Source organism: Eptesicus fuscus, chromosome 9, assembly GCF_027574615.1.
Source record: "Eptesicus fuscus isolate TK198812 chromosome 9, DD_ASM_mEF_20220401, whole genome shotgun sequence".
NCBI classification, from domain to species: Eukaryota; Metazoa; Chordata; class Mammalia; order Chiroptera; family Vespertilionidae; genus Eptesicus; species Eptesicus fuscus.
In genome coordinates this window covers 12791773-12819481 of record NC_072481.1, presented here as the reverse complement: position 1 = coordinate 12819481, position 27709 = coordinate 12791773, and the positions used below count along the sequence as shown (strand labels likewise).

The 27709-nt window shown below is 50.2% G+C and overlaps 1 protein-coding gene across 1 annotated transcript; it reads right to left on the bottom strand.

Annotated features, from left to right (window-relative positions):
• Nucleotides 1-3036: 3036 nt before the first annotated feature.
• LOC103291972 (chymotrypsin-like elastase family member 3B) lies at nucleotides 3037-9147 on the bottom strand. The gene is made up of 8 exons (XM_008148121.3): nucleotides 9108-9147; nucleotides 8286-8371; nucleotides 6829-6926; nucleotides 6570-6704; nucleotides 5347-5483; nucleotides 4844-4986; nucleotides 3778-3930; nucleotides 3037-3085 (listed from the first exon to the last, which is right to left on the bottom strand). Exons 1-8 carry the CDS (start codon nucleotides 9145-9147, stop codon nucleotides 3068-3070), a joined length of 810 nt encoding a protein of 269 aa, XP_008146343.1. The 3' UTR covers nucleotides 3037-3067.
• Nucleotides 9148-27709: the final 18562 nt, after the last annotated feature.

Here is a 27709-nt window from a genome sequence, read left to right as displayed (position 1 = left end):
ACCACAAAGAATTGGCCCTCGTGTGACTGTCCATCAGTAGAGGGAGAATGATAAAAAACCAGTGTTGTATAGTGGGAGACTCTATAAAACCAGCAGCAATGAGCTAGAGGTATAGAAATCAGCCTGGAACCCTAGCTGGTTTGGCTCACTGGATAGAGCGTCGGCCTGCAGACTGAAGGTCCCAGGTTCAATTCCGGTCAAGGGCATGTACCTTGGTTGTGGGCACATCCCCAGTGGGGGGTGTGCAGGAGGCAGCTGATCAATGCTTCTCTCTCATTGATGTTTCTAACTCTCTATTCCTCTCTGTAAAAAATCAATAAAAATATATTTTAAAAAAAATCAGCCTGGATAGAACTCAGAAACATAATGTTGGGTAAAAGAAGCAAAATCATCCATATGACATGAAACTATGCATGGATTATTTATTTATTTATTTATTTTAAATATATTTTATTGATTTTTTTTTTTTTTTTTTACAGAGAGGAAGGGAGAGGGAGAGAGAGTTAGAAACATCGATGAGAGAGAAACATCGATCAGCTGCCTCCTGCACACCTCCTACTGGGGATGTGCCTGCAACCAAGGCACATGCCCTTGACCAGAATCGAACCTGGGACCCTTGAGTCCACAAGCGGACACTCTATTCACTGAGACAAGCCAGTTAGGGCATATTTTTATAGATTTCAGAGAGGTAGGGAGAGGGAGAGATAAAAATGTCAATGATGAGAGAGAATCATTGATGGGCTGCCTCCTGCACATTCCACACTGGGGATCCAGCCTGCAATCCTGGGCATGTGCCCTGACCAGAAATCAAACCATGACCTCCTGGTTCACAGGTTCACACTCAACCACTGAGCCGCGCCAGCCGGGCATCATGCATGTATTTTTAAAAACTCCCACAATGCAGGTGCTCTCCCTCCCGGGAGCACTCCTTTCCCCTCTCCCTCCGCCTCCTTGTCCCTGCCTATTAGCTTCCTCACGCCCAAGCCCCAAGGGCTCTTTCTTTACCTCTACAACTTGTTTCCTAAGCCCATTTTTCTAGGAATTACCTTTTCTGCCTCTGTGATTTACCAAATAAATGTTCTCTTAATAAATAAATAATAAAAACTCCAACAATACAATATGTTGTTTATAGATATTTATATGCAATAAAAATATGACAGCATCAAGTAGAAAGAGAAACACCAAACTCATTTTACCAGTCAGAATAGGTTCGAGTAGTGCTTCTGTAACAAACACGGGAAATCACAGTGGCTTATAAAGAGTTTATTTGTTGCCTGTGCTACATGTCCAGCAGGGGTCAGCAGAGGTTCTGCTCCATGGCTCCTCACTCCGGACCCGGCTGACCTGTAGCCACCAGTTGCCAGAGCAAAGGGAAAGAGTCCTTGGCAAATCGTCCTGAATCTCAGATCTTCCCCCAGAGCAAGCCACGTGGCCAAACCAAACTTCAAGGGGCAGGCAAGGGCTATCCTACTATGTGCCCTAAAGGACAAGCAGTAATAGGGTTAATGACCCCACACCTGTGATGATGGTGACCTCTGGGAAGAGTACAGAGGAGTCTCCACCTTAACTGTAGTTATTATTTTCAGAAAATATGAAGCAAAAGTGTAAAATTTGATCATTCTGGAGGGAAGCTATTTGGATGTGTCCTACATTATGTTGAACCTTTTCAACTTTCAAAATTAGAAGTATGATTTTTAAAGGGGGGGAGGAGTAATGAAACAACATTAATGTTAAAAATTGCCCTAACCGGTTTGGCTCAGTGGATAGAGTGTTGGCCTGTGGACTGAAGGGTCCCAGGTTCGATTCTGGTCAAGGGCATGTACCTTGGTTGCGGGCACATCCCCAGTGGGAGGTGTGCAGGAGGCAGCTGATCAATGTTTCTCTCCCATCGATGTTTCTGACTCTCTATCCCTCTCCCTTCCTCTCTGTAAAAAATCAATAAAATATATTGAAAAAAAATGATATATGGGTGGCCCTAGCTGGTTTTGCTCAGTGGATAGAGCACGTTGGCCTGCGGACTGAAGAGTCCCAGGTTCGACTCCCAGTCAGGGCAGATGCCTGGGTTGCAGGCTTGATCCCCAGTAGGGGTCATGCAGGAGGCAGCTGATCAATGATTCTCTCTCATTGATGTTTCTATCTCTCTCTCCCTCTCCCTTCCTCTCTGAAATCAATAAAAATGTATTTTTTTAAAAAGATATATATGTATGTCCTCAGTGGGACCATATTTTCTTTCATGGTATTCAGGAAAAACCATGGTATTCAGGAAAAACATGCGTAAAGGAATTCATTGTTTTTAATGTTGCTTTTGGCTGCGTGCCAGCAGTCTTGGACCTCAACGGCAGCTCACGGGGCTCCGACCTCATTGTCAGCACTGGGCGCACATCTGCGTGCGTCTGCTCCCTCCCAGCAAGGGCTTTCCTGACATGGTCCTACTCACCTCTGTACTCCCAGCCCTGAAATTTACACAAAGGAGGTGCTAGTAAGTGTCCTGATGGATGATTCTGATACACTTATTTCTATCTAAATAATGAGCTATTTCAGGGCAGGAACCATGTCATCTCCCCCCGCTGAGCCCTCTTCTGGAACCTGGAATGAATGCTGTTGAATGAATGAAGGACTGTAGTCCTCCTTCCCCAGCCTATCCGTGGAAGCAGAAAAAGCATGGCCTTCCCAAGGAGCTGGCAAAGTCAGTTTTCCTGCAGGTTCTACCATGTTTCCTGCATTGAAAAACCAATGATAATGTGTGGCTATATAGGGTGACCAACTCTCCCAGTTTCAGCACTGCATGTCCTGTGTCCTGGGATCCCCATCACTCCCAGGCAAGCTGGGATGTTGGTCACCCTGCAGCAACTTCCTTCTTCTAGCTGGGTCTCATTGTTTCCTCATCTTCATATGACAAAGTTGGACATGGTCTTGTCTCTACATAGCAGACCTACCATTTTAGGAAAGGGCTGAAGGGGAAGAGGTGAGTTAAAGAAGGAAGCAAGCCTGGAGTTGGAATTTTCTGAGAGATCTTTATTATTTTTTTTGCAGAGTGTGGATCTGGACTGCCACCCAGGCCTTGGTTCTAGTTGCTTGCCATGGTCTGGAAAAACAAGGGGGCGGGGGAGACACAGAGGAGTCTAGTTAGGAACACAGGTTCTGAAGCCAGATGGGACTGGGTTAAACTCCCAGCCATGTCATTCATTAGCTATGTGACCCTGGGAGGGTGACTTGACCTCTCTGAGCCTCAGTTTCTTCATCTGTATAATGGGGGTAATCATAGTAGTCACCTCATGGGTTTTTTTTTCATTAAACTATCCACTAAGGTGCTTATTACAGCGCCTGGTACATACTTAAGTAGTTTCTCCATGGTGGCTATTACTATTACAAACATTAATCCCCCTCACCATTCAACCCCAGCTGATATTTGCACTGTCACTGGGGCCTGAGCTTCTTGAATCACAGCTCATCATTACTGTTTATTTAATTATCTGTCCCGCCACGAGGCAATGCTTGGACAAAGAAAAGACCTGCACAGAGGAGGCACTTTATAAACACTTGCTGAAATAAGAACGTTCAGCAGTTCTAAGCTCCACCCAGAAGCTATTGAAGTTCTTGGGGCCACACTGTAGCAGAAAACATCCCCCAGCCTTCTGGAATGTCACCAAGGACCCCTTTACTAGGATCCTTCGAGGCCCTCCTCAGGAACTGCTGTCTGACCCCCCTTCTCCCCTCCCCTGGGCACCTCTCAGAGGAGCAGCACACGGAGCGCTCCTGGCTCATCTGCCTGCTCACCTCCTGGATCCAGTCGTTAAAGGCTGAGACACGCGTGAACACGGTGGGCTTCTTGCGGGTGTTGCAGCCGAAGGCAGAAACGAAGCTGGTCACACCATGGACCTGCCAGGAGCCATCTGCAGCGGGGCAGTTGAGGGGTCCTCCAGAGTCACCCTGGAATGGTAGAGAGCAGGGGGAGGGGGTGCTGAGCCATGTCTGAGCTGTAAGGAGTCGATTCTGACTTTGGGGATTTTGAGAAACCTGTATTACTTGGCCTGTCTGAACCTCAGTTTGCTCTTCGTGATGAGGAATAGTATCGGTCTAATGGGATTTTGTGAGAATTAAATGAGATGATAGATTATATGATCTTAGCACGATGCCTAGTAGAAAGGAAGTAGTTAATAAATGATTGTTCCCATTATTAGTACCACAGTTAACTATTTTTTTTCTCATAGTTTTCTTATCTTTTTTTTTCTTTTTTAATATATTTTATTGATTTTTTACAGAGAGGAAGAGAGAGGGATAGAGAGTTAGAAACATCGATGAAAGAGAAACATCGATCAGCTGCCTCTTGCACACCTCCTAGTGGGGATGTGCCCGCAACCAAGGTACATGCCCTTGACTGGAATCGAACCTGGGACCCTTCAGTCCTCAGGCCGACGCTCTATCCACTGAGCCAAACTGGTTTCGGCCACAGTTAACTATTAATGTGATTGTTCATCCTCACTTTTTTTTTCCTTGTTATACTCTCTTCTAATACAATAATAGTTTTGTTTAATTATAACTTCAGGACAACAGAGTCGAAGATGACTTTGAGAAGTCAATATCCCTTGTTGTGTTGATGGGGAAGCCTGAGGACCAGGGACTGGCCCAGGTCAAGGCAGTGTGTGGCTAGGACTAGAATCCAAAGGTCATGACACCGGGCTGGGAATGTGTGTCTGAACTACCTAACTTCCTCTCAGACCCGCTGGCCTGGAGGCTGAATGGGGCCAGCAGGCGAGACTCCTCCTGCACCTTCCAGGCAGACGTGGTACCCCAGGGCCCTGGCCGCCCCGCTGAGCGGCTGTAGCCCGGGGAGCTGACTCACGTTGCATCCGGAGCGGATGTCCCCACCGGCGCACACCATGGTCTTCTTCACGGAGCTGCCCCACCAGTCCCACTTGGAGCAGTGCTCATGGTCCACCACGGGCAGCAGGGCTTGCTGCAGCTTGTCAGGGAGTGGCCCGCCAGCTGTGGGGGTGGAGAGCGCTGAGTGAGGGGTCTTGGGGTGCAGGGCTTAGGCTGGGGTCTGGGAGTCAGGGCTGGGAGCCTCAGGGTGGGGTGGAGGTTCTGATGGGGAAGATGGGGACTCTCTTCCCACCAGGTTATAGAGTCCTGTCCGCTTTGTCTACCTGCTTCCCCGGCACCTGGCACTCACTAAACATGTTCAATCGAGCATATTCATGTTTGGGAGGAGAGAGGAGAAGGCTGCTGCTGGAGGAGGAACGGGAAAAAGTGCAAGGACCGGTCCAGGGGTTGACCTCAACCTCTGTTCCCAGGCCCTGCCTTTCTGCCCACTGTCCCTGTGGCTGGGTGGGGGCCAGCACGTACTGTAGAGTCGGCCCCAGCCACTGATGTAGCAGGGTGCCTCGTTGGGCAGGATTTCATCGGCAGGAGGGAGGCAGGCGAGCTGGACTGAGTCTCCCAGCTTGGCGGGGCGAGACAGCTTGATGAGGGCGATGTCATTGCTGGGGAGGAGGGAAGAGTCATGGGAGCCTGGTTATCCCCCAGACCAAGCCCCACCTCCGAGCCCTCGCTCCGGATATTTCACATTCCGACTACATCTGCCCCTTTTCCCTGCAGACCTTTTCAGCTCCCTGCTCACCCTTGACCTTCACAGCTGTCCTCAGCTTTTACCCCAGTGGTTCTCACACTTCAGCTGCATCAGAATCACCAGGAAGGCTTGTTAAAACACAGGTTGCTGGGCCCCACCCTAGAGTTTTTGATGCAGGGGGTCTTGGAGGGGCTGGAAAATTCACATTTCTAACAAGTTTGCAGGGGAAGCTGATGCTGCTGGCCTGGGGACCACCCTTTGAGACCCCCTGCTCTTGGTCTTCATCCACCTGCTTGTCACTCAACTCACTTCACCTGGATCTGATTTTTCTCTCCACTTACTCCAGGAGTTCCGTGAGGACAGGTCAAGGTCTTGATCATCATGGCCCCTCATTCTTGTCCTGCACTTTTAGGGGTTCTGCACTCTTCTGTGACCTTCCCACCAAAAATACTAAACCATCCAGACACACAGTTTTGCATATGGTTGAGGGCCTGAAGTGGCCCCGCTTTGTGTCCTCACCCAGTGATTGCCTCCTTGACCTTCATAACCACCCAGGAAGCACAGAGTTCACCCTTGGAAAGTGGTAAAACTGAGGCCTGAGAAGGGCAGTGACTTTCCCAGGCCATGAACTGACTTAGTGCTGGAGCCTGACTCTTAGTCCAGTGCTTCTCCTTTGACCCATGGTGCTGGGAACCCAAGATGCACTGGGTGATAGCTGTTGAATGGAGGAACTCTTGGATTTGGGAGACTGGGTTCTAGAGGAATCCTGGGCTCTGAAGCCAACCAGCCAAGTGGCCTTGGGGGAGTCCCTGCCCCTCCTTGGGCCCTGCTGTCCCCTACTTAGGGAGAGAGGTTTGGTGTCGATGGTCCTTAAAGGCTCTGCTGGCTCCGACCCTCAGCATGTGGACCTGGGCACAGCTTGCTGGACCCAGAATTGGCTTTGGGTGATGGAGGGATGAGTAGAGGAGCCCTTAGGTCCCAGGCCTGAGAGTTCACTTACCCACAGGCCACGCAGTTGGGGTTCCAGAGTGGGTGCACGAAGAGATCCTCAGAGTTAATGGGGATCACCTGCTCGGGGCCCTCATCCTCAGCCCGGTCATACTCTCCCAGCACCACCTGGTAGGTCATGGAGCTCCTGCCAGTGGAGGTAAGGTCAGTCCAGGCCTGACTGGCCTCCCTCCCTCCGTCCCTTCCACAGCCACCCACCACCCTGGCCTGCCAGGGTCACATGCAGGGACGGGGCAAGTGAGAGAACTCACGAGATGCAGTGGCCCGCAGTCATGACCCAGTCGGGGGCAATGAGGGTGCCACCACAGGTGTGGTGAAAGGCTCCATTCTTCTCATACTGCAGGGAGATCTGGGGGCCAAGGAGGGAGAAGCCTGAATGGTTTGAACCCCACAAGGAGGGTTGCTACCCCTGGCTGTGTACATGCACTGTACAACTCCAGAGGGCATCATGCCTGCAGAAAAGAACGGAGCCCTCTAGAAAGACGCAGTGCCCAACCTATGCAGCTGCTCATGCTGGCCCTGTCACTTTCCCACTAGAATCCCACTCGCTCTGTCCAAAAGCCCCTCCAACTCCCAGCCCTCTGATTTCCCTGGGGATCTCCATGTTCTCTGCCTTCCCATTTTCTGTCTCTAGAGCCCCAGGTCCTCTGTTCTATCAGGCACCCAGTTCTTCCGAACCTCAGTTCTTTTAAGGCCCTTTCTTGGGTCCTCTGAGGCACAACCCACCTCAAGTTCTCTGCCTCTCTTCTTATTTTCCACATTCAGATTTTCAAAAGCTCCTACTTACCAGGGGTTGGCAAGTCGTAGCTCCTGGACCCAATTGGGATTATGGTCTATTTTTGTACATAAGATTATTGGGAAAGAGTCATACTCATTCATTTATGTATCATCTATGCTTTCATGCTATAATGGCAGAGCGAAGCCATTGCAATAAAAACTATATGGCCAACAAAGGCTAAAATATTCACTCTCTGGTCCCTTATAGAATACTGCTATAAGGGACTCCTGCTATAAACCAGTGCTATCCAATAGGAGTTTCTGTGGTGATGGAAATGTTCTCTATTTTGGCTGTCCAATATGGTAGCCACTAGCCACATGTGGCTATTGAGCCACTGAATTAAAAAATATATATATTTAAAGACTAGTTTATTGAATTTTAGAGATAGAGGAAGGGAGAGGGAGAGAAAAACATTGATGTGATCAGTTGTCTCCTACACATCCCTTACCAGGGATCAAACCCACAACCAGGCAGGCATATTCCCCAACTGGGAATGTAGAATGTGCCCTGACTGGGAATTGAACCAGTGACTTGAACTGGTAACCTCTCGGTGCATGGGAGGACCCTCAACTAACTGAGCCACAGCAGGTGGGTGACATTATAGCTCTTTTATACAATTCAAGGAGTCCAGAAATGAGTCCCCAGAAATCTCCCTTCCTATATGCAGAGCCTGACATTCTACTTAGTACACCAACCATTGGGTTAAACATTGCCCTCTCCAGATTCCACGTTTAACTTGCAAACATCCTGGTGAGGGTTACAGGTTGAATGGGCAAAACTTCCACATAGATTGTCCGAGGGTTTTCTGGCCTTTGGAAGCTGAAGTGAATACCAGAAGCAAAGCAATGGGGTTAAGACTAGATGCCTTGCAGTCAGAGCGCAAGGTACAGAGCCTGTGGAAGGAAACAGTGCCATGGGTATAGCTCTTACCTGCCAGGGCCAGCTGTAGGGGACCGCGTCCTCACCATTGACCACCCGGGTGGAAGGGTGGTAAGAAGGTCGGCCACAGCCCGAGGCTGGAAGGGAGAGCAGTGGTGTCAATCAGCTAGAAGGTCCCCAGAAGCTAAGAAGAATTCTGGGTCCCAGTCCCAGCTGTGCCACAAACTGGCTATGTGACCCCCTACAAGCCCCTTCCCCTCTCTGGACCTCAGTAGCCTTGCATATGAACTGTGAGCATTTGGACTATAGCAGAGTCCCAGGAGTCCAGGGATAGGGATGAACATGTGGCCTCTTCCCATGGCAACACTGAAGGATTTAGTGCCCTTAGAACAGTGCCTAGAGCTCAAGAGCCTTTGAGAAGTGATAGCTATTACTGTCAGTCAAGGAAGGCGTCTTAAAGGAGGTGGCCCTGAGCTGAATGCAGTGTGCCAGAGCGACCAGGGAAAGGTTAGACCATGGAATATGGAGCGGGTAGGAGGAGTGTGAGAGGAGAGTTGGAGGGTTAAGCAAAGGAGCAGTATTTCCAACCTAAGCAGTCTAACCACAGAGCCCAAACTTTTCACCATTAGACTGTTTGTTGCCCCCATTGAGGATTCCCACGATAGCCCTTTGGGTCTTTCTCCTAAACGGGTCCACCCATGGCTTCCCCTCCATTATCCTGCTCAAGTACCAGGCTGAAAGCCCCCTCAAGCATGCCCTAGGTATAAGCTGAAGACCCCCTCCTATACATGCTGGGTTCATGAGGTCCAGGGCAGGGGGCAGACTTCAAGGGCTCCTGACCCAGTGTCACACAAACACAGGCTGGGGTCTTACCGAGGGCCACCAAGAGGAGGGAACTCAGCAGCCGGAGCATCGTGTGTTTTGAGATGATAAGAAAGAGGCCCAGAGCCGGGACTCTAATATAGGGCAGAAGGTTGGTGGGGGGACTGGACTGGGCCCATTTCTGGAACAGGTGGTGGAAATCCAGGTCTCCCACGGTCCAAGGCCATGGCCCCACCCCCACTGCAAAAGAGGGAATGACAGCCAACGACAGGCCCCAGAGTTCTACACAATGCTACCTGTGTAGCCACAGAGTTCCCTCATGCGGCTTTACAGGTGGCACCGAATGGCCTGCTGATAACAGGGGAGGGGGAAGGAAAGTTCACAGGAGAACAAAACAGCCTCCCTCAGGAAAGAACATGGACTTTGGAACTGGTCAGACCTAGATTCAAATCCTGCCACCTCCAAGCTCTGCAACCTTGGGCATGAGGATTAACCTCTCTGAGCTTCAGATTTCTCATCTCTAACATGGAACTGATATCAGTATCCACCTCAATAAAAATAAAAAAAATTGGCTGGTGTGGTTCAGTGGTTGAACGTGGGCCTTTCGGGAGGCTATGATTCTCGGTCAGGGCACATGTCTGGGTTGCAGGCTCGATCCCCAATGCGGGGCATGCAGGAGGCAGCTGATCAATGATTCTCTCTTATCGTTGATGTTTCTATCTCTCTCTCCCTCTCCCTTCCTCTCTGAAATCAATAAAACCACATTTAAAAAATTTTTTGTTGAATATTTTCTCTATATCAGGGGGTGCACCAGTAAATAAGACATGGTCCCAGCTCTCCTAGAAAAACAATAACAAACCAAAAAAAAAGTTAAGGCTGTTTCTGAGTGTGGCGGTAGGTGCTGTGAAGTGAATGACATGTGAGTGACTGGGGTGGGAACAGGAGTAATTCATTTAGATGGGGTCCAGAAAGAGAGACATTTGGACTGAGGAGGTTGTGTTTGAATGAGTCCTAGAGGATAAGTAAAAAGGGCAGCAAATGCAAAGGTCTAGGACAGTGATGGCAAACCTATGACACGCGTGTCAGCACTGACACGCGTAGCCATTTCTGATGACACGCGGCCGCATGCCGAGGATGAAACATTTGCTGCTCCTGAGGATGAAACATTTGCGACTAGAGTCTTGGAGTTAGTTTTTTCCTCAAAGTGACACACTACCCGAGTTATGCTCAGTTTTTTGGCGAAGTTTGACACACCAAGCTCAAAAGGTTGCCCATCACTGGTCTAGGAGCTGGAATGGACTTGGCTTGTTTAAGGAGACGGAGGTCAGTGTGGCTGGAGCATAGTCAAGGTGGAGAGTAGGGGTGATGCGTCAAAGAAGAGGAGACACCTACAGCTGAGTTCACCTGTGACTCAGCAGTCTGTTCCTAGTACAAACCCTGGAGAAAATCGTGCACATGTGCCCAGGAGGTGTGCACAAGTATGTTCCAGGCAGCCCTGTCCTCAATCCTTAATCACACCTCAAGTGTCCATCAAGGAGAATGCATGTATATATGTAGAGTATTCAGAGAATGAAGTATGAATCCTCAGTCAAAGAATGAATCACAGTGACATGCCACAATGTTGATAATTCCTAGGAATGTAAATTAAGGAATAAGGTCCTGGATAATTAAATGCAGTTTACTGTCCTTTTTTATAGAGTTAAAAACATACTTTTTAACTAAAAGAACTAAAAATTAAAAACATACTTTTTAAGGACTACAAGTAGGTGAACAAAACTATAAAAAAGCAAGCAGAGTGTGATGGACCTAGGATTCTGGATGGTGATTGGCTGAAATCTGGTGGGGATGAGGTCAGGTTACATGATGCTAGAGGGTCTAGCTTTGCTTTAGTAGTTTTTGTTTTGGGTTTATTGAAGGTTAATTTACATAACAAAATTTTCCAGTTTTAAGTGAGGAACATCAATGTGAGAAATATCAATCTGTTGCCTCTCATACGTGCCTTGACCAGGCAATTGAACCTACAACCTTTTTGGTGTATAGGACGACACTCCAACCAACTGAGCCACCCGACCATTCCAGAACACTTTTAATACCCCCAAATTTTCCTCCTGCCTGGTTTCATGCTGTCTTAACCCCACACCTGGCCCCAGCATCCAGTGGTCTGCTTTCTGTCACTACAGTTTTGCCTTTTCTAGAATCTTTACTACAAATGAAGATACAGTCTGTATCTTTTGTTTCTGAGTACCTTTTACTTAGCATAATGCTTTTGAGATTCATCTGTGTTATTATGTTAGATGTGATTTTGAAGGTGCTTTAAGTACATTATTTAAAACTAGAGGCCTGGTGCACAAAATTTGGGCACAGGTAGGGTTCCTAGGCCTGGCCAGCAATCAGGGCCGATCAGGGACTTCCGGCTGCCGGCTGGGGCCTTCCTTCATTCCACACCACCCCCTGGTGGTCAGTGCGCGTCATAGTTAGTGATCGAACTCCCGGTCTCCCGGTCGAACTCCCGAGGGGACACTTTGAATATTAGGCTTTTATACTAGTACTAGAGGCCCAGTGCACGAAATTTGTGCACTCGGGGAGGGGAGTGTCCCTCAGCCTGGCCAGCGCTTTCTCCTAGTCCGGGAGCCCTTGGGGGATGTTTGACTGATGGCTTAGTCAATTGGACATCGTTAGCGCTGCCGCGGAGGTGGGAGAGGCTCCTGCCACTACCACTGTGTTCGCCAGCCCTGAGCCTGGCTTCTGGCTGAGCCGCACTCCCCATGTGGGAGCTCACTGACCACCAGGGGGAAGCTCCTGCTTTGAGCATCTGCACCCTGGTGGTCAGTGTGCATCACAGCAACCAGTCGTTCTGCCATTCGGTTGATTTGCATATTAGCCTTTTATTATATAGGACTAGAGGCCGGGTGCATGAAAATTCATGCACTGGATGGGGGGTCCCTCAGCCCGGCCTGCCCCCTCTCACAGTCCGGGAGCCCTCAGGGGCAGGAGGCGACCCAGCGATCAGGGGAAGGCGACGCCCCCGTCACACCTCTGCTGCTGCCACTGCCGGCAGGGCAAGCCTCAGCTGGCCCTGGTTACCTGAGCCTCAGCCGGCCCTGGGCAGCTGGGCAGCCGCCATCCGAGGCTTGCCTGGGCCTTGGGCTGGCCCTGGGCTGCTGGGGGGCAGAGGGGACTGGGGGACTCCGGAGGCAGGCGTGCAGAGAGGCCGGACCCACCTGGGGGTGGGCCCAGCCGTGCCATGCGCCTGCTGCTCCAGTGGGGCTGAGGGGACTGGGTGCCGCCATCTTGTGGCTGTGGGCGTCGCCATCTTTGAGGGTGTGACAGTCAATTAGCATATTCCCTCCTTATTGGCTGGGGCCACAACCATCTTTGTGAGGGTGTGACAGTCAATTAGCATATTCCCTCTTTATTAGATAGGATATACAGATAACTATATGTCTAACTAAATGAAAGTGGCCCATGAGTGAACTAATGATGCCTGAAACAATGATGAGAGTATGACATGGGCTGAGGATTATAATTTATCTAGTTCTATTGCCTGAAAGAGAGAATAAAAACATGAGAGATAGCGGTGGGTGAAGGACAGATCCTGTAGGGTTTATTTTCTGGTCAGGTAATAGGAGTTAGGTCTTTATTTTCAGCATAAGGAGCAAGCCATGGGGGAGGGGGAGAGGGAGCTTATTAAGCGGGAGAAGGGCCTGGGATCTCATTTATGCTTTCAAAAAATCTCTTCATGGGTGCTGCGTGAAGGATTGTGGGTGAGAGAGAAGGGTACCAGCTGGAGCTACTTAGGGGGTGGGCAAAATGTGAGGGGCGGGGCTTGGCCTTGGGCAGTAGAGATGGAAACAGATAGGGGTGGGATCAGGGCGTATTTTGGAGATAGAGCAATACCTCTGTGAAGCGTGAAGCACAGTGCCTGGCACAAAGTCAGTGAACTTAGTCCACATTCATCCGTGGAAAAGACAGCACATCCTTGGCTGTTGCAATATCCTATGGTGCTCAATAAACATTTGCTAAATAAGGCAAAGTGGCTCTGCAGGCTTTCCTGAGTCACCCCTCCCCACACCCAGAGCTCTAAGAATGGCCAGGCTCCTTCCTGCTAGTGCTCCTGACGCAGCAGCGTAGAGCCCTCCTCTGGGGCTCTGTGCTCTGGAAGCCGGGAGGAGGGCCATGCTGAGCTGCTTGAGATGGATCCCCCAGGCGGAACGTCAGGCATCAGCTGGGCAGGTTTTCTCTCACAAGGCCACCCCCTCCCATTACACCCTCAGTGACGTCTGCACCCCAATACTCTGGGCTCATGGAAAATGTGTGGACACAACAGAAGCAGCTGTGAAAATCCTTCAAACTGTGATAAAAATAGCTGTGCCTTCCCGGACCACCTGTTCCCTATGGGCCTGGACATGTTTGTTTGCTCAGCTTTAAAGCTCAGAGTGATTTCTCAGGCCCTGAGCTGAGGAAGAAAGAGGGAGGAGGGGGGAAGCTGTGGGAAGGTGGGAGACAGGTCAGATACTCCCAGATTCCACTGAAGAATGGTGAAACAGAGCCTGCAATGACCTAATGATCTAATCCATCCCTTCTGTCTGAAAAATAGGGGCATTAAGACCCAGAGAACTGTGAGGACTGGCTTAAAGCCCCCTGATTTGTCACTGCCTGGCCTGGCAGAAGGTAACCCACAGCCACCCCCCCCAACTTCACACCGTAAGCTGTCCCAGCCTTTATCCAGGTGTCCTTGAGCAGGTCCCGGCCTCTCTGTGGGCTCTGCAGATAGACATGTGGCCACCCTGGCCCTCTGTCCTCCAGGACCACTGTCCCATCACCATCTGCTGGGTCAATTCACCTCCTTGTGGACATAGTCAGCGGGCGCTGCTGACTTACCTTCTGGGGGTTCTTTGGCCTAGGAGCCGATGGAGCAAAATCCCTTACAGGTGAACCTCTTCCCAACCCCTGGGAAGAGGGTGCTGGCCAGGAAGCTGGAGGGGCCAGCTCTACCGTAGGCCTCAGCCTGAAACACAGCCATCCACGTCCTGACTGGGCAGTGGAAGTGGGCGTGGGAGAGCGTGGGGAATTAGGAAGTAGGTATGTGGAGGGGAGGGAAGGTGGGCGGCTAGGGAGCCTTTTCCTTGGGGAGTTCCTTTATTTCTAGTTCCCACCTGATGGGAAGTTCCATGAGGACAAAACTGTCTCTTATTCACCTTTGAATTCCCAGTGCCTAGAAGGGGCCTGGCACACAGTAGGTACTCAACAATATACATATGATATTACAAGAGTCAATGACCGAATGAATGAAGCTAAAGGACTCTTCAGATGCCTGTCTCTTTCTACCCTGAAAGTACAATTGACCCTGACGTTCATAAAGGGCACATCTGGAGGCTGGGGCTCTGTGTCGGGGGGAAGCTCAGCGGCAGCCTTGGGATGGTGGTTCGGAATGGAGCCCAATGAGGCAGGGGGTTTTGCCTGCTTTGTTCACAGCTGTGACCCCAGGTCTCAGAACAGAACCCAGTGGGCACACAGTACAGAATCAAAGGTCAAATGGGATTGGAAAAGTTCAAATGCTTTCCTGCAGGACCAGCGTTCACTGTGATTCATACACAGTGATGTTTTTTTAAAATATATTTTTATTGATTTCAGAGAGGAAGGGAGAAGAAAAGAGAGATAGAAACATCAAGGATGAGAGAGAATCATTGATCGCCTGCCTCCTGCACACTCTCTATGGGAGATCGAACCCGCAACCAGGGCACGTGCCATACACAGTGATCTTAAGTCCAGAACTCTCTGGTGCCTCATTGCCCTGGAGTCCCCCCTTCAAGCCCCATCCCTCTCGGATGGGACAGCCCAGCCTCAGGTGGGGAGGGAGGCCCAGGGTCAAACAAGTGCCCCGTCTGCCCTGCAATGGCACCGAGAAGCCACTGAGGAGACCCAGGACTGGGATCGCATGCAGGTGGCTCTTGTCCCAAGGAAGCCGCTGCCTGGGCTGGGACCTGAGGGATTGTTGGTCCATAGTGCTGGGAGGGATGAGGACCAGGGACAGTCTTCTTCCCACGGCTAGTGCCATGTCTGTCTGGGCCTGAGCAGGGGTGGGGTGGGAGTCCCTCCCCCCAGCTGCTCTGGGGGATGGTGGTGAAGGAGGTGTGAAGCCCTCCTCCTTACTCCCCTGTCTTCCTGGCATATACACATTCAACAAATATTTGTTGAACACCTACTAGATTCCAGGCATTGTCCTGGTCAGCGGGGATCTTTCTGCCTGGATGACAAGTCCTCTGAGCTCACAGCCAGCAGGGAGAGTGAGCAGCAGGAATTCAGTCAGTGCTGGATCCTCTCCATCTGCTCTCCACCCAGCCCCACCAGCCCCACCCTGCCCCTTTGGCCGACCTGATGGATTGCATCAGTGGGCTCTTGTCCTCTGGGTTTGGTTCAGCCCATGGAAGGTGCCAGCAGGAGACTGGAGGATGGAAGAGAGAGCAGTTCCAGTATCTATTCTCCAGCTCCCTCCATTGCCTCAGGTTGGCAATGGCTGCGTCCTTCCACCAAGGCCCTGTCTCCATTCACTGCCCCTCCCTCTGCCCCATTGTTGCTAGCCACGGGATGCTCACCATCCCTTGTTAATTTCTCCAACCCTGTCTGTACTTTTGTTAAATATTCTTCAATTACCCCTGGAGTTCTCCTCCCGGATCTTGACTGATGACACATGTTTGCACAAATGTAACAGAGACCCCAAATGATAGTGCATAAAGTAAGATAAAATGTATTCTCGTCGCCCAGCTGGCGTGGCTCAGTGGTTGAGCGTCGACCTATGAACAAGGAGGTCATGGTTCGATACCCGTTCAGGGCACATGCCCGGGTTATGGGCTTGATCCCCAGTGTGGGGGGTGCAGGAAGCAGCCAACCAATGATTCTCTCTCATCATTGATGTTTCTCCCTCTCCCTCTTCCTTCCTCTCTGAAATCAATAAAAATATATTTATAAAAAATAAAAAACAAACAAACAAAATAAAATGTATTTTCCTCTAACTTCAAAGAATAAGCTGGCGTTGCAGCTTTGCTCCGTGAAATCCATCCGTAGGGTGTGCCCTCCCCTACAAGCCATGTGTTATGGGTTGTGCCCCCCCCCACCCCCGCCCCAATCCCTATGTTGAAGTTCTAACCTCTAATACCCCAGAATGTAATCATTTGGACCAAGGGTCATTGCAGGTGTAATTAATTAAGAGGAGGTCATTAGCGTGGGCCCTAATCCCATATGACCAGGGTCTTTACCAAAAGGGAGACTTTGGACACAGAGAAAGACACTTAGAGGGAAGATGGCCATGGACAGGCCAAGGAGAGGGGCCTGGAACCCAGCCTCCCCTGCAGCTCTTGGAAGAAACCAACCCTGCTGACATCTAGATCTCAGACTTCTAGCCTCTAAGACTGCGAGAGAATACCCTTCTGCTGTTTAAACGACCCAGTTTGTGGCCCTAGGAAACTCACACAGCACAGCAATGGCGCCGACACTGCACCCACATTCCAGACAGAGAATGGCAAAGAGCAAGCACGGGCTTTATCTCTAAGAGCCCGACCTGGAATTTGTGTTCACCTCTTCTGTCGATGGTCAGAAGTCAGCTCGGTCTGCCTTACAGCCAGCCCCCAAAATTAAATCTTTCCCACCTGCTTTGTGCCACCTCAAGCCCAGACCTGCAGGTCTTAATCATCCCCTCCCCACACCCCGAGGAGAGAGACACCCCACCACAGAACGAAAAGTTTCTAGGAAGCACGTGTTAGATTTCAATGACCCGATAACTGCCCAGTGAGAAGCCAAGAAGAAAAGCTGGAAACCTGCCTGACACTATTAATTCTTTTTGGATGGTGTGAATAAAGCTTATTTATTAAAAGGAGGAAGAAAGAAGGAAAGAGAAAGAAAATGAAATCAGCTCAGGCCCTAGCTGGTTTGGCTCGGTGGATAGAGCATTGGCCTGCGAACTGAAGGGTCCCAGCTTCGATTCCGGTCAGGGGCACATGCCTGGGTTGTGGGGGACTTGCAGGAGGCAGCCGATCAATGATTCTCTCTCATCATGGATGTTTCTATCTCTCTCTCCCTCTCCCTTCCTCTCTGAAATCAATAAAAATGTATTTTTTAAAAAAGAAAAAGAAATCAGCTCAGGCCTCCCCTGGCTGCTGGGGAGCCTGGGAAATGCCCTGTGCACCAGGGAAACTCCTCTGATTCTAGAAAAAAGGTTGAGTGGCTACTAGGGGCCGCTGCAGGTCTCTGGCACCACATGTCACAGGTAACTCAGATGCAAGCAGCAGGAAGCCTTGTCTCAGGTAAACAGTTAGGAAATGCATTAGCTCACAGGACTTCAAGTTCGGAGGTGGGGTAGGAGGCATGGGGGAGGTACACCAAAGTCCGGATTCTGTTCTCCGCCCTTCCCGCGGCTCTGCCCTGCACAGGCTGGGAGTCAGCTGGCTGATGGTGTCAGCCAGGGTCAACCAGAAAAAAAAAAGAAATCTCAAGTATTTGAAAGCGAGGGAATTGGTTACCCAGGTGAGAAGACAACAAGGAAGGTGGAGGAACGCAGAGATTAGCCACAACTACCTGCAGGGACAGAGGAAGAAGGTGAGCCAGGGTCACCCAGCCCAGACCTGTTCAGTGGAAACCTTGGAGGAGGTATCAGGAGAAAAATACCCTAGTTTCTTGCTTCCTGCCGCCCTCCAGTCTCCCACCAGTGCCTCCCATGGGCTGAACCCCGCTGGAAAGCAGATGTCGCTGGTCTCTGGGGAATCCAGCCCGCAGGAGTCAGTGCCCCAGCCCCCTGCCCAACCACAGTGAGGAACAAACCTAAGGCTGGAGCTTCCGTGGGAGGTGAGGGCAACAAGGGGCCGTTGAAGGGCTTTCAAGGAGAGAACAGGATGTAAAGTATGTTTTCACCTCTGACTGCTGAGTGGAAAATAGTTTAAAGAGGATCACGAATACCAGCGGGGAGGCTAGCGGGGAGGCTAGCGGGGAATCTACGGAGGTTGTCCCGGTAACCAGGTGGGGGCAGTGGAGGAACAAACGAGCTGAGGATGTGGAAAGTGTTCAAGAAAGACGAAGCCAAGAACTGAGAGGGGAGCCACACGGGATGTACACGAGCAAGCCAGGGCGACCCAATTCTGTGTACCCAGATGCACGGGGGTTTGCACACAGCAGGCACTCATACCGTGCATATGTCGCATACACAGCCACTGCACACACACGCTCAGCAGTGCCCCGCCCCTACGGCTCGTTCTCACACAGCCGCTGACTTCCCTTTACATGGAATTATGCCTTGTTGAGTTCCTATTCCTGGAAGGCTTTCGGCCACAGGAACAGATGGCTCCACGTAAAGAGATGTACATGGTTCGGGCTGTCTTACCTAACCACAGGGTGGGGGCAGGACAGTTGCCGATTTGTTAACTCAGAGGTGCGGTGATGCCACCATAGACCCAGCTCCTGTCGTCTTTGCTCTCTGCCAGCCTCAGCGTGTTGGCCTCTCCTCTTGGGCTGTCCCCTTCTCATCCCAGGAGCAGACAAGGATTTGAAAGCAGGCAGTTTATTTGGGAGGTGATCCTGAGAAATATGTGTAGGGAAGCAAGGACATGAGATGGTGAAGGGGGAAAAAGCCAAGATGGGGTGCATTCATGGACATCTGGGACTCAATCCCACTAGGAAACCCTGGGAGCTGACTCCTCAGAGTTGTCCCATGCACATTCCCCGAGAACACCTAGTGTGCCCAGGTTAGAATTACTCACATGCACATGTCCATCATGCCCAGGGCATGGTATGCAAGCACACGCTCAGAAGTTGCACCTTGGAGCTCCAGTGGTGCAATCGGTTAGCGCGCGGTACTTATAAGAAGTTGCATCTTGCCTCCCCCATGTACTTACACACCACACACACACACATACACATGCACCAGAGCACACACCTCCTGCCCATTAAAACAAACAGCACTGTCTTAATCTGCTTGGGATGCTATGCAAAATACCATAGACTTGGTGGCTTAAACAACAGACATTCATTTCTCACAGTCTGGATCCTGGGAAGTCCAAGGTCACTGGCAGACCTGGTGTCCTGGTTTGCAGATGGCCAGCTCATTGCATCCCCACATGGCAGAGAGCAGAGAGCAAGGAAGCAAGCTCTCGTGTCTCTTCTTATGAGGGCACCAAGCCCGTTCATGAGGGCTCCATCCTCATGACCTCATTACTCCTCAAAGGCCCCACCTCCTGATATAGTCACACCGAGGTTAGGATTTCAACATGTGGATTTGGAGAGACACATTCAATTCATAACAATCTCTCTCGCTGCTTCTTACTCTGGCCTTTGGCTTGTGCCTGACAAAGGCTAGGACATTAAACGTTTCTGACAAAACCACCCCCAGGACCCTTAAGGTGGAATTGCTAGTAGTAGTTGCAGTGCAGGAGGAGTGCCAGACGGGGGAGCAGAGCAGCCCCTTCCTGGAGACACGCTGGGACTCTCTGGCTCAGGATGTAAATTTTCATATTACCAGCAGGAGGCGCCCGAGAGCCATTATTGTCTTCAGGGTTTTTTTTTCTTCTTTTTTAAAAAAAGTATATTTTTATTGATTTCAGAGAGAAAGGGAGAGGGAGAGAGAGATAGAAACATCAATGGTGAGAAAGAATCGTTGATTGGCTGCCTCCTGCACACCCTCTCCTGGGGACCAAGGCCGAAACCTGGGCATGTGACCTTGAACGGAATGGAACCCAGGACCCTTCAGTCCGCAGGCCAGGCCGAGGCTCTATCCATTGATCCAAATCCTCTTCCACCTCCACCCCACCCCCACCCTACTCACCACAGTTGCCCCTGTCCATGAGTTCTTTCTCTCTTATTTTCTTTTTTTTTTTTTTTAAATATTTTTATTGAGGTATTATATGTGTACATATCTTACTATTACCCCCCCCCTCTTATTTTCTTTTTTGATCAGTCCCTCCACCCACACCCCCAACCCCCGTTTTTTGTTTTTTTTCTTCCCCTAGTAGATTTGTGTAAGGGCTTGTTTGTTTCTGGGTGTGTTTGAGAGCGAGGAGAGGTGTGGAGGTTTAGCTGAGTGTAATGAATGCCCTCACTACCAATTCTAGGCACTGCATCACCCAGGCTCCATTGCCCTGACACAACTTTGGTGCTCAGTTTGTGTTAAATGAAATGGATGAATGGGTAGATAAATGGATGGATGGTTGGTTGAAGGAATACAGAGAAGATACTCAAAGTAAAAAAAGGTAAAAAGAGAAGAACTGGAGAAAAGGATGCACAGCAGACAGATTAGGAGGAGAATTAGGGAAAAGAGAAAAATGCAAGGAATGCATGTGACCAGGAATGGGGGTGTTGTGTCAAGGAGTGGTGAATAAAGGGGAGCAGTGAAAATCTGTAGGCCTTGGGGGTGGGGTGAGGGCATGTGCCTGGGGGGGGGGAGGGTAGGGGAGGCCAGGGGAAGGTCAATGGGGGGAAAAAAGGAGATATATGTACTACTATTTGTAATACTTTAAACAATAAAAGAAAATTAAAAAAAAAAGAAAATCTGTAGGCCTCACCCTAGCCGGTGTGAGTGTCATCCCCGGCTCAGTTGAGTGTCATCCCCTGTACCAGAAGAGTGCTGGTTGGATTCCTGGTCAGGGCACATGCTGGGGTTGCCGCTCAATCCCCAGTGGGGGGCGTGCAGGATGAAGCCGATCAATTATTCTCTCTCATCATTGATGTTTCTGTCTCTCTCTCTCTCTCTCCCTTCCTCTCTCTGAAATTACAGTTATCAACCACTGAGCCATGCTGGAGGGGCTGCCCTTCAGTTTATCTGAAAAAATGGGGATGCTATTAACATCTACCTTGTAAGGTTGCCAAGAGGAACAAATGAGTGAATGTATATAATGCACTTAGTACAGTGGAGTAGTCAGGATTCTCTAGAAAAACTGAACCAATGGGAAGTATTCTTAACCCATATTCAGACTGCTATAACAAAAATACCATGGACTGAACGGCTTAAATAACAAACATTTATTTCTCACAGTTCTGGATGCTGGGACGGCCAAGATCAAGGCACAAACAGACTCAGTGTCTGGTAAGAGCTCCCTTCTGGTTCATAGACGGCTGTCTTTCCACTGTGTCCTCACATGGGGGAAGGGGCCACGGAGCTCTCTGGAGTCTCTTTTATAAGGGCACTAATCCCATTCATGAGGGCTGCATCCCTAAGACCCACTCACCTCCCAAAGGCCCCACATCCATACCGTCACACTGGATGTTAGATTTCAACATATGGATTTTTTTAGGGGGGGGGGGGAGACACAAACTTTCAGTCTAGAGCCATATGCAGTTGGTTCTGTGGCTTTAAGAGAAATTACATATTATGAAACCAATTTTGCCATTGATATGATCAAGAGTTAAGTTCCTATGACACCTTATCAACATTACAACTGAAGCAGGATAGTAAGAAGCTAGGAAAATTCCTTGGCAAGTGGAATGGGGATGCTGAGACAGATAGCTAACACAATGGCCAAGCAATATACAGCCAGATGCAGAAGGTCACCTGGACAGAAAGCCCCGGATACCTAGCAACGGGCAAAATTGGCACTGGGCCTTGCCTCCACGGTGGCTTTTCCTCCTCTGGCATATGACTGGTCCTGCAGTTTAGACCCCCCTGACCTTTCCTCCCTAGAGATAACATCTAGGCCTCAGTTGTATTTCAATTCCAGGCCCAGAAAAGCAGTCAAGTCTGCCCAGGCACTGACCTATCAGAGGAGACCACGACCTTACCTGGAAAAGCTAATGAATATTCTATTAAGATCCCCCCTCCCCACCAGCTGGTTTGGCTCAGGGGATAGAGCATCAGCCTGTGGACTGAAGGGTCCCAGGTTCGATTTTGGTCAAGGGCACATGCCGGGGTTGTGGGCTCGATTTCCAGTAGGGGGCGTGCAGGGAGGCAACTGGTCAATGATTCTCATCATTGATGTTTCTATTTCCCTCTCTCTTCCTCTCTCTGAAATCAATAAAAATATATTTTTTTAAAAAGATCCTCTGTTAGTTTTGTCAGATGTGATAACTGAATCGTGATTACATTAAAAAGTGATCCTCACCTATTAGAGACACATCAAATGAATTATGTTGAATTTGATTAGCTCATTACAATGAACGTGTTTAAATATAGTAAGTTTTGAAGGTTGAATAAAAGGATTACACCCTTAAAAAAACAACCAAAAAAAACACACACACACAAAGATCCTCCCCTAAGATCTCCTCTACGCTCTCTTTCAAAACCCTCAAAAAGAAGGTCCCAGCGTGCACTCTCCCTCCCTGCGCCTTCCCTTCCCCGTCTCCTCCCCCCACAGGCCGTGTTTATTAGAATACATTTCATTTTCAAAATTGAGCTATCAGCTGTGAAAGTGTGTATACATATTTTGGGGACACAGAGTTGGCAAAAGTAGGTTTATGTTATGAGTACACAAGACATAAAGTTTATACTTGTATTCTTTTTTTTTTTAATATATTTTTTATTGACTTCAGAGAGGAAGGGAGAGGGGGAGAGAGAGAGAGAGAGAGAGAGAGAGAGAAAGAGAGAGAAACATCAATGATGAGAGAGAATCATTGATCGGCTGCCTCCTGCACGCCCCCCACTGGTGATCGAGCCCACAATCCAGGCATGTGCCCTGACTGGAATCGAACCCGGGACCCTCCAGTCCCCAGACCTACACTCTATCCACTGAGCCAAACCAGCCAGGGCTATACTTGTATTCTTATTTATTGTATTATTTAGTTGTATTAACTGTAAGCCTACTTTTGCCCATCCCTCAGAAACCTAACCCCGTCCCCTCAATAATCAGCAACCCGCAGGCAGCAAAGACAGTAACCTGGACCTGACTAATGGTCCCTCGGTCCAGACCTCTGGGCAAGCCCTCAACAGATTGGATAGTGCCCACCCACACCGGGCAGGGCTGTCGGCTTCACTCCATCTACCAATACAAACGCTAATCTCTTCCAGAAACACCTTCACAGAGATCCCCAGAAATTACGTGTCACCAGACACCTGGGCATCCTGTGGCCCAGTGAAGCTGGCACATAAAATAACACCCAGCAGCACCCACAGCAGCTGGGACCCAGTAAGCAATCAATCCGCACAGGCCATTATTACTGTCAACGTGAGAAACCTGTAGAGAATTTGTAGAAGATTTTATTTGAGCCAAACTGAGGACATAGGCCAGGGAGCAAGATCTCAAAAGCTCTGGAAAAGGGAAGTTTTGCTGTTTTTTTAATGCCTTTGAGATCAAGGAGGAATGTAAGGGAGATTACCTGAAGGTCGAAGAAAGCAAGGCGGGGACTGGATTACAGGATGGTTCGGATTACGTGCTCTCTTTAGAAGGAAGGGTGTGAAAACTGGCCTTGCAAAGGTGTGTTAACCTGGATGCGCAGAAACCGTGAGCAGGGCTTGCTCAAGGCAAAGATAAGCTTTACACTAAGGAAGTGGTAGGCCTGGGACGTGACTACCCACCATGACCTCCTCCGTTAGGAATTTATGATCACCCTGGGAGCTGACTTTCCGTAGAAGCTCTTGTCATACACAGTACAGTTTTATGGATAAGGAAACAAACATTCAGAAGGGTTAAGTCATGTGGCCATAGCCACACAGCTGCAACGGTCTGCTGGTGAACTGGGTCTCAAACAGAAAACAAAACAAACCCCCTCTCATGGGTCCCCTTTGCCAATAGCCCCACTACGGCTGATTCCAAGCTACCAATGGCTTAACAAGCCCTTCACCCAATCCCAGGATATCTAACACCGGGCTGCTGCCAGCCAGTGCAGACTGCCTCAGCACACCACTGCGGCTCCGGCTCCGCTGTGCCTGCTGTGTGGGAGGGGGTTTCATAACATTAGCCATTATTGCAAGGAGTCGGGTGAACAGTGCGCACTGGACACCCCATTTTACAAACAGGGGATTGAGGTCTGGAGTTCAGCTACCCAAGGTCACAGCACAAGCCAGCGACTTGCTCTCCTATTGCACATGTCTTCTCTCAGCAAGGTCGCACATAAGCCTACGGATGATCCTCATCCCCATCCCACCCCTTCGAGGGAATTTCCCAGACCCCATAAAGATGGGAGCTCTGTCCCTGCCCGGACTGGCTGCTGCACCCCAAAAGCCCTGAGGTGGCTTGGCAGGAAGGAAGCTCTTACTGGCTGGGGCACCTGCCAAGCCACTCCTGCCCCACTGCTCCTGGGCTCAGATCTGCCCTGGCTTGTACCTCTACAGGCTTGGGGAAGCGCTATTTTGGCAGCTGGCGAGCGGAGGGCCCTATCCTTGAGGGTATTAGGGGATGGGAGCGGGTGACTCATTCATGGTGCTTCCATGGGTGGAAAGCTGCCGCCAGGGGAGGGCCAGAACCAAGCCCAAGAAAGATTTTCAGCCCCGAAGGCAGGCTGGCCCCGCTCCAGGTAAGGGCTCAGGTGAGTCACACTGCCCGCCGTCGCCCCAGGCTGGGCACAGCCGTCTTCCAGCGGGGCGGGACAGACAAAATGTCATTGCTCTTGGCTCTAGCTGTCCCCAGGACTGAACTGGGCTTGCTCCTTATCTGTGATGATTTCAAGAGCATTTTGGCTGAAAGCTCAAGTGAACACTCCTCCCACCATATCAGGCCCCGGGAGAGGGGAACAACAGCTGGTGGCATGTGGGGGAGTTTGTGAGTAGCATATGCAGCCATGGGGCAGGGTCCTAAGGTCTTTGGAGAAGGGGGGCTGTTCCTGCCACTCTGGAGCTTCCAGGGAGGCAGATGCCCTTGAACTCTTTGAGCCTGAGGTGGGGAAAGGGTTCCTGATGGTCTTGGTGGGGCACAGGAGGGGGCAAGGATGTGGGTAGGACTTCAGGAAAAGGAGTAAGGTGAGAGTGAGTGAGTGGGAGGGGGAAAGGCCCACGCACGATTTGCAGTTGGTTTGGCAAAGGAGCTAAGGAGCCAAGGTTGGGAGTCGCCCCATGGGGCAAAGGTGGGGACCACTGTGGCTGGAGACTGTGCAAGGAGGGGCCCCCAACCACTCAGGATCCATCCCTGCAGTGCTGGGGAAGGAGAAGCAGCTGGGGTCGGCTGGACGGTGGGAGACAGGGGCGTGCTTGGTGGGGGACAGGGCCCCAGCTGCCTACGAACCTGTGTCTCCAGGCTGGACCCCAACACTGCTCAGTTTGAGTCTTCATCAAGCGAGGGGGTGGCCCACGTTCTCCCTCAATTAGTGCTTAAGCCCAGAGAACCCAGAAAACCAGGTTCTAATTCGTACCACAGGCTGAGCTTGGGTAAATCTGTTACCCTCTCGGAACTTCCTTTTTTTTTTTTTTTTTTTTTGGCCCCCTTTGATTTTTAGAGAGAAAGGAGGGGGAAAGGAGAAAAACATCAGTGTGAGAGCAAAACATCGATCTGCGGCCTCCTGCACACACCTCAGCTGAGGATTGAACCCACCACCAGGCATGTGCCCTGACTGGGAATCAAACTGACGACCTTTCAGTTTACAGGACAACGCCCAATCAACTGAGCTACCCTACGCCAGGGGACCCTCTTGCAATCTTAATGACCTCACCGGGAAAACCAAGTCCCGGCCTCTTAGGGTGCCATGAGAATTAAGTGAGAGGGTGGATGTGAAGTTCCTGGCCCCGACCATGTCAGGTTCTCTGGCACAACATCAGTTTCTTGGGGATGGGCCTGGGAAAGAGCCGGGGCAGGCTGCTTCCCCGGAGGCTCCCCCTCAAGTGCCCCTGTGCTTGGAGTCAGACGGCTGCCCTGACTCTAGGCGGGGTCCTGAGAACCCAGCATCCAAGGACAAAACAACCCTCCCACTCAGGGCTCCCAGTCCCTTCTGTCTCCGAAGGCCTCTGTGGCCCCCCGAAGTCCTAGAGATCCGTTGGAGTTGGAGAGGCCACAGAGGGACATTCCTCATCTTAAGGGACACAGCCTGGCTTTCGGGGAGGATGGAGGAACTGCACATTCCTCCTGAAATAATCGTCCGGGAGCTATTTCCAGAGGCTCTTAGTGCCCAGGCCAGAAATGGCCAGTGATCTCGATGCCTGGGTACCGTCAGGACAAAAATGGCACAGAGGCCCAGCCCCCAGCCCAGAGCAGAACCAGGCCTGGCTGAGGCCCCACAAAGGAACAGTTGACACCACTTCCCTGGTTCACTGAGTCCCCCAGTGTACCCCTTCATCCTTGGGGGGAAGGTAGGGGCGCTGATCCTTCTTCTCAGCTCCTTGTTCCGGTGACTTCTCCTCTCCCCCCCCCCCCCCATCCCCCAGTGCAAAAAGCCCTTCTGTCTCAGTGATTGTGGGCTGGGAGGCCATAGTCAGAGCTTTCTGTGTAAAATTGCTTTGTAATCTTGAATCTTATCATTAGAATACATCCGATAAACCCAAATCGCCTGTACTCTTCAAAAATGCCAAGGTCATAAGACACACAGAAAGACTGAGGGACTGACTTCCAGGTTGAAGAAAACCAGAGACCTGAGAGCTAAGGGCAATGCCTGGTCCTGAATCGGATCCTGGATGAAATGCTGGAGGAAGAGTTGCCATGAAGAACATCAGAGGGACAAGATGGGGATTTGAATACAGACTGCATATTAGATACTAGTACTGTATCAACGTTGAATGTCCTGTGTTTGGTCATCGTAGTGTGGATATGTAAGAAAAGATTCTTCTCCCAGCGTGTGTGTAGGGGACACATACTGAAGTATTCAAGGGTAAAGATATTATTGTCTGCAACTTACTCTTAAAATAATAATTAATTGGGGGGGGGGGTGTAGTGACAAGACAAAAGTGTTAATAAGTGGATGAAAAAAATAATTAGTGGATTTGGATAGAAACTATATAGGAGTTATTGTCTAATAAGTTTCCAGTAACTGGAAATCTTTAAAAATAAAAAGTAAACCTGCATTTTCAATATTTAGGGAAGGAAATGATGGAGGGAGGCTTTTCTTGGCAAACACAGTAAGAACTCAAAAGGGGGATTTTGTTTGTTTTTTTCAGCGAACATGTACTGGGCGACCCCAAAGGACCAGGTACTCAACACCAGGTTGTTGAGGATATGAGGAAGAGGTGAGAAGGGAGGAAAGAAGGTGCTGTTACGCCCAGGGATGGGTCATTCAAAAGGATAACACTCTAGCGCCTCTGGAGAAATGTTTACTGACCCGATGAGGAAAGAGAAGTCACTGATGCTGACCACAGCCAATGGGAGTTACAGTAGACCCGGCATAGAACTTCCTGCCTCTCAGCATAATCAAACACTTAGAAAAACAACAAGGGATGCTGGAAAACGTCCATCCCAGCCCCACTTTAAAAATAGGGTCCAGCCGAAACCGGTTTGGCTCAGTGGATAGAGCGTCGGTGTGCGGACTGGAAGGTCCCAGGTTCGATTCCAGTCAAGGGCATGTACATTGGTTGCGGGCACGTCCCCAGTGGGGGATGTGCAGGAGGCAGCTGGTCGATGTTTCTCTCTCATCGATGTTTCTAGCTCTCTATCCCTCTCCCTTCCTCTCTGTAAAAAATCAATAAAAATATATATTAAAAAAAATAGGGTCCATCTGTCTTGGAAAGGCTTAAAGTGGCACTGGCCTTGAGGCAGGGGCCTGACCAGGATGACCCCGGGAGGCCCCTCCCAGCGCTAGGATTCCGTGATTCTATGACATGGCCAGCA

Coding starts and splice junctions, on each gene's coding strand:
- LOC103291972 (XM_008148121.3), bottom strand. CDS start 9,147: ATGCTCCGGCTGCTGAGTTCCCTCCTCTTGGTGGCCCTCG. Junction 6,927..8,285: donor CCTACAGCTGGCCCTGGCAG/GTAAGAGCTATA, acceptor CTTGGCCCCCAG/ATCTCCCTGCAGTATGAGAA. Junction 5,484..6,569: donor CCCAACTGCGTGGCCTGTGG/GTAAGTGAACTC, acceptor CCTCCTCCCCAG/CAATGACATCGCCCTCATCA.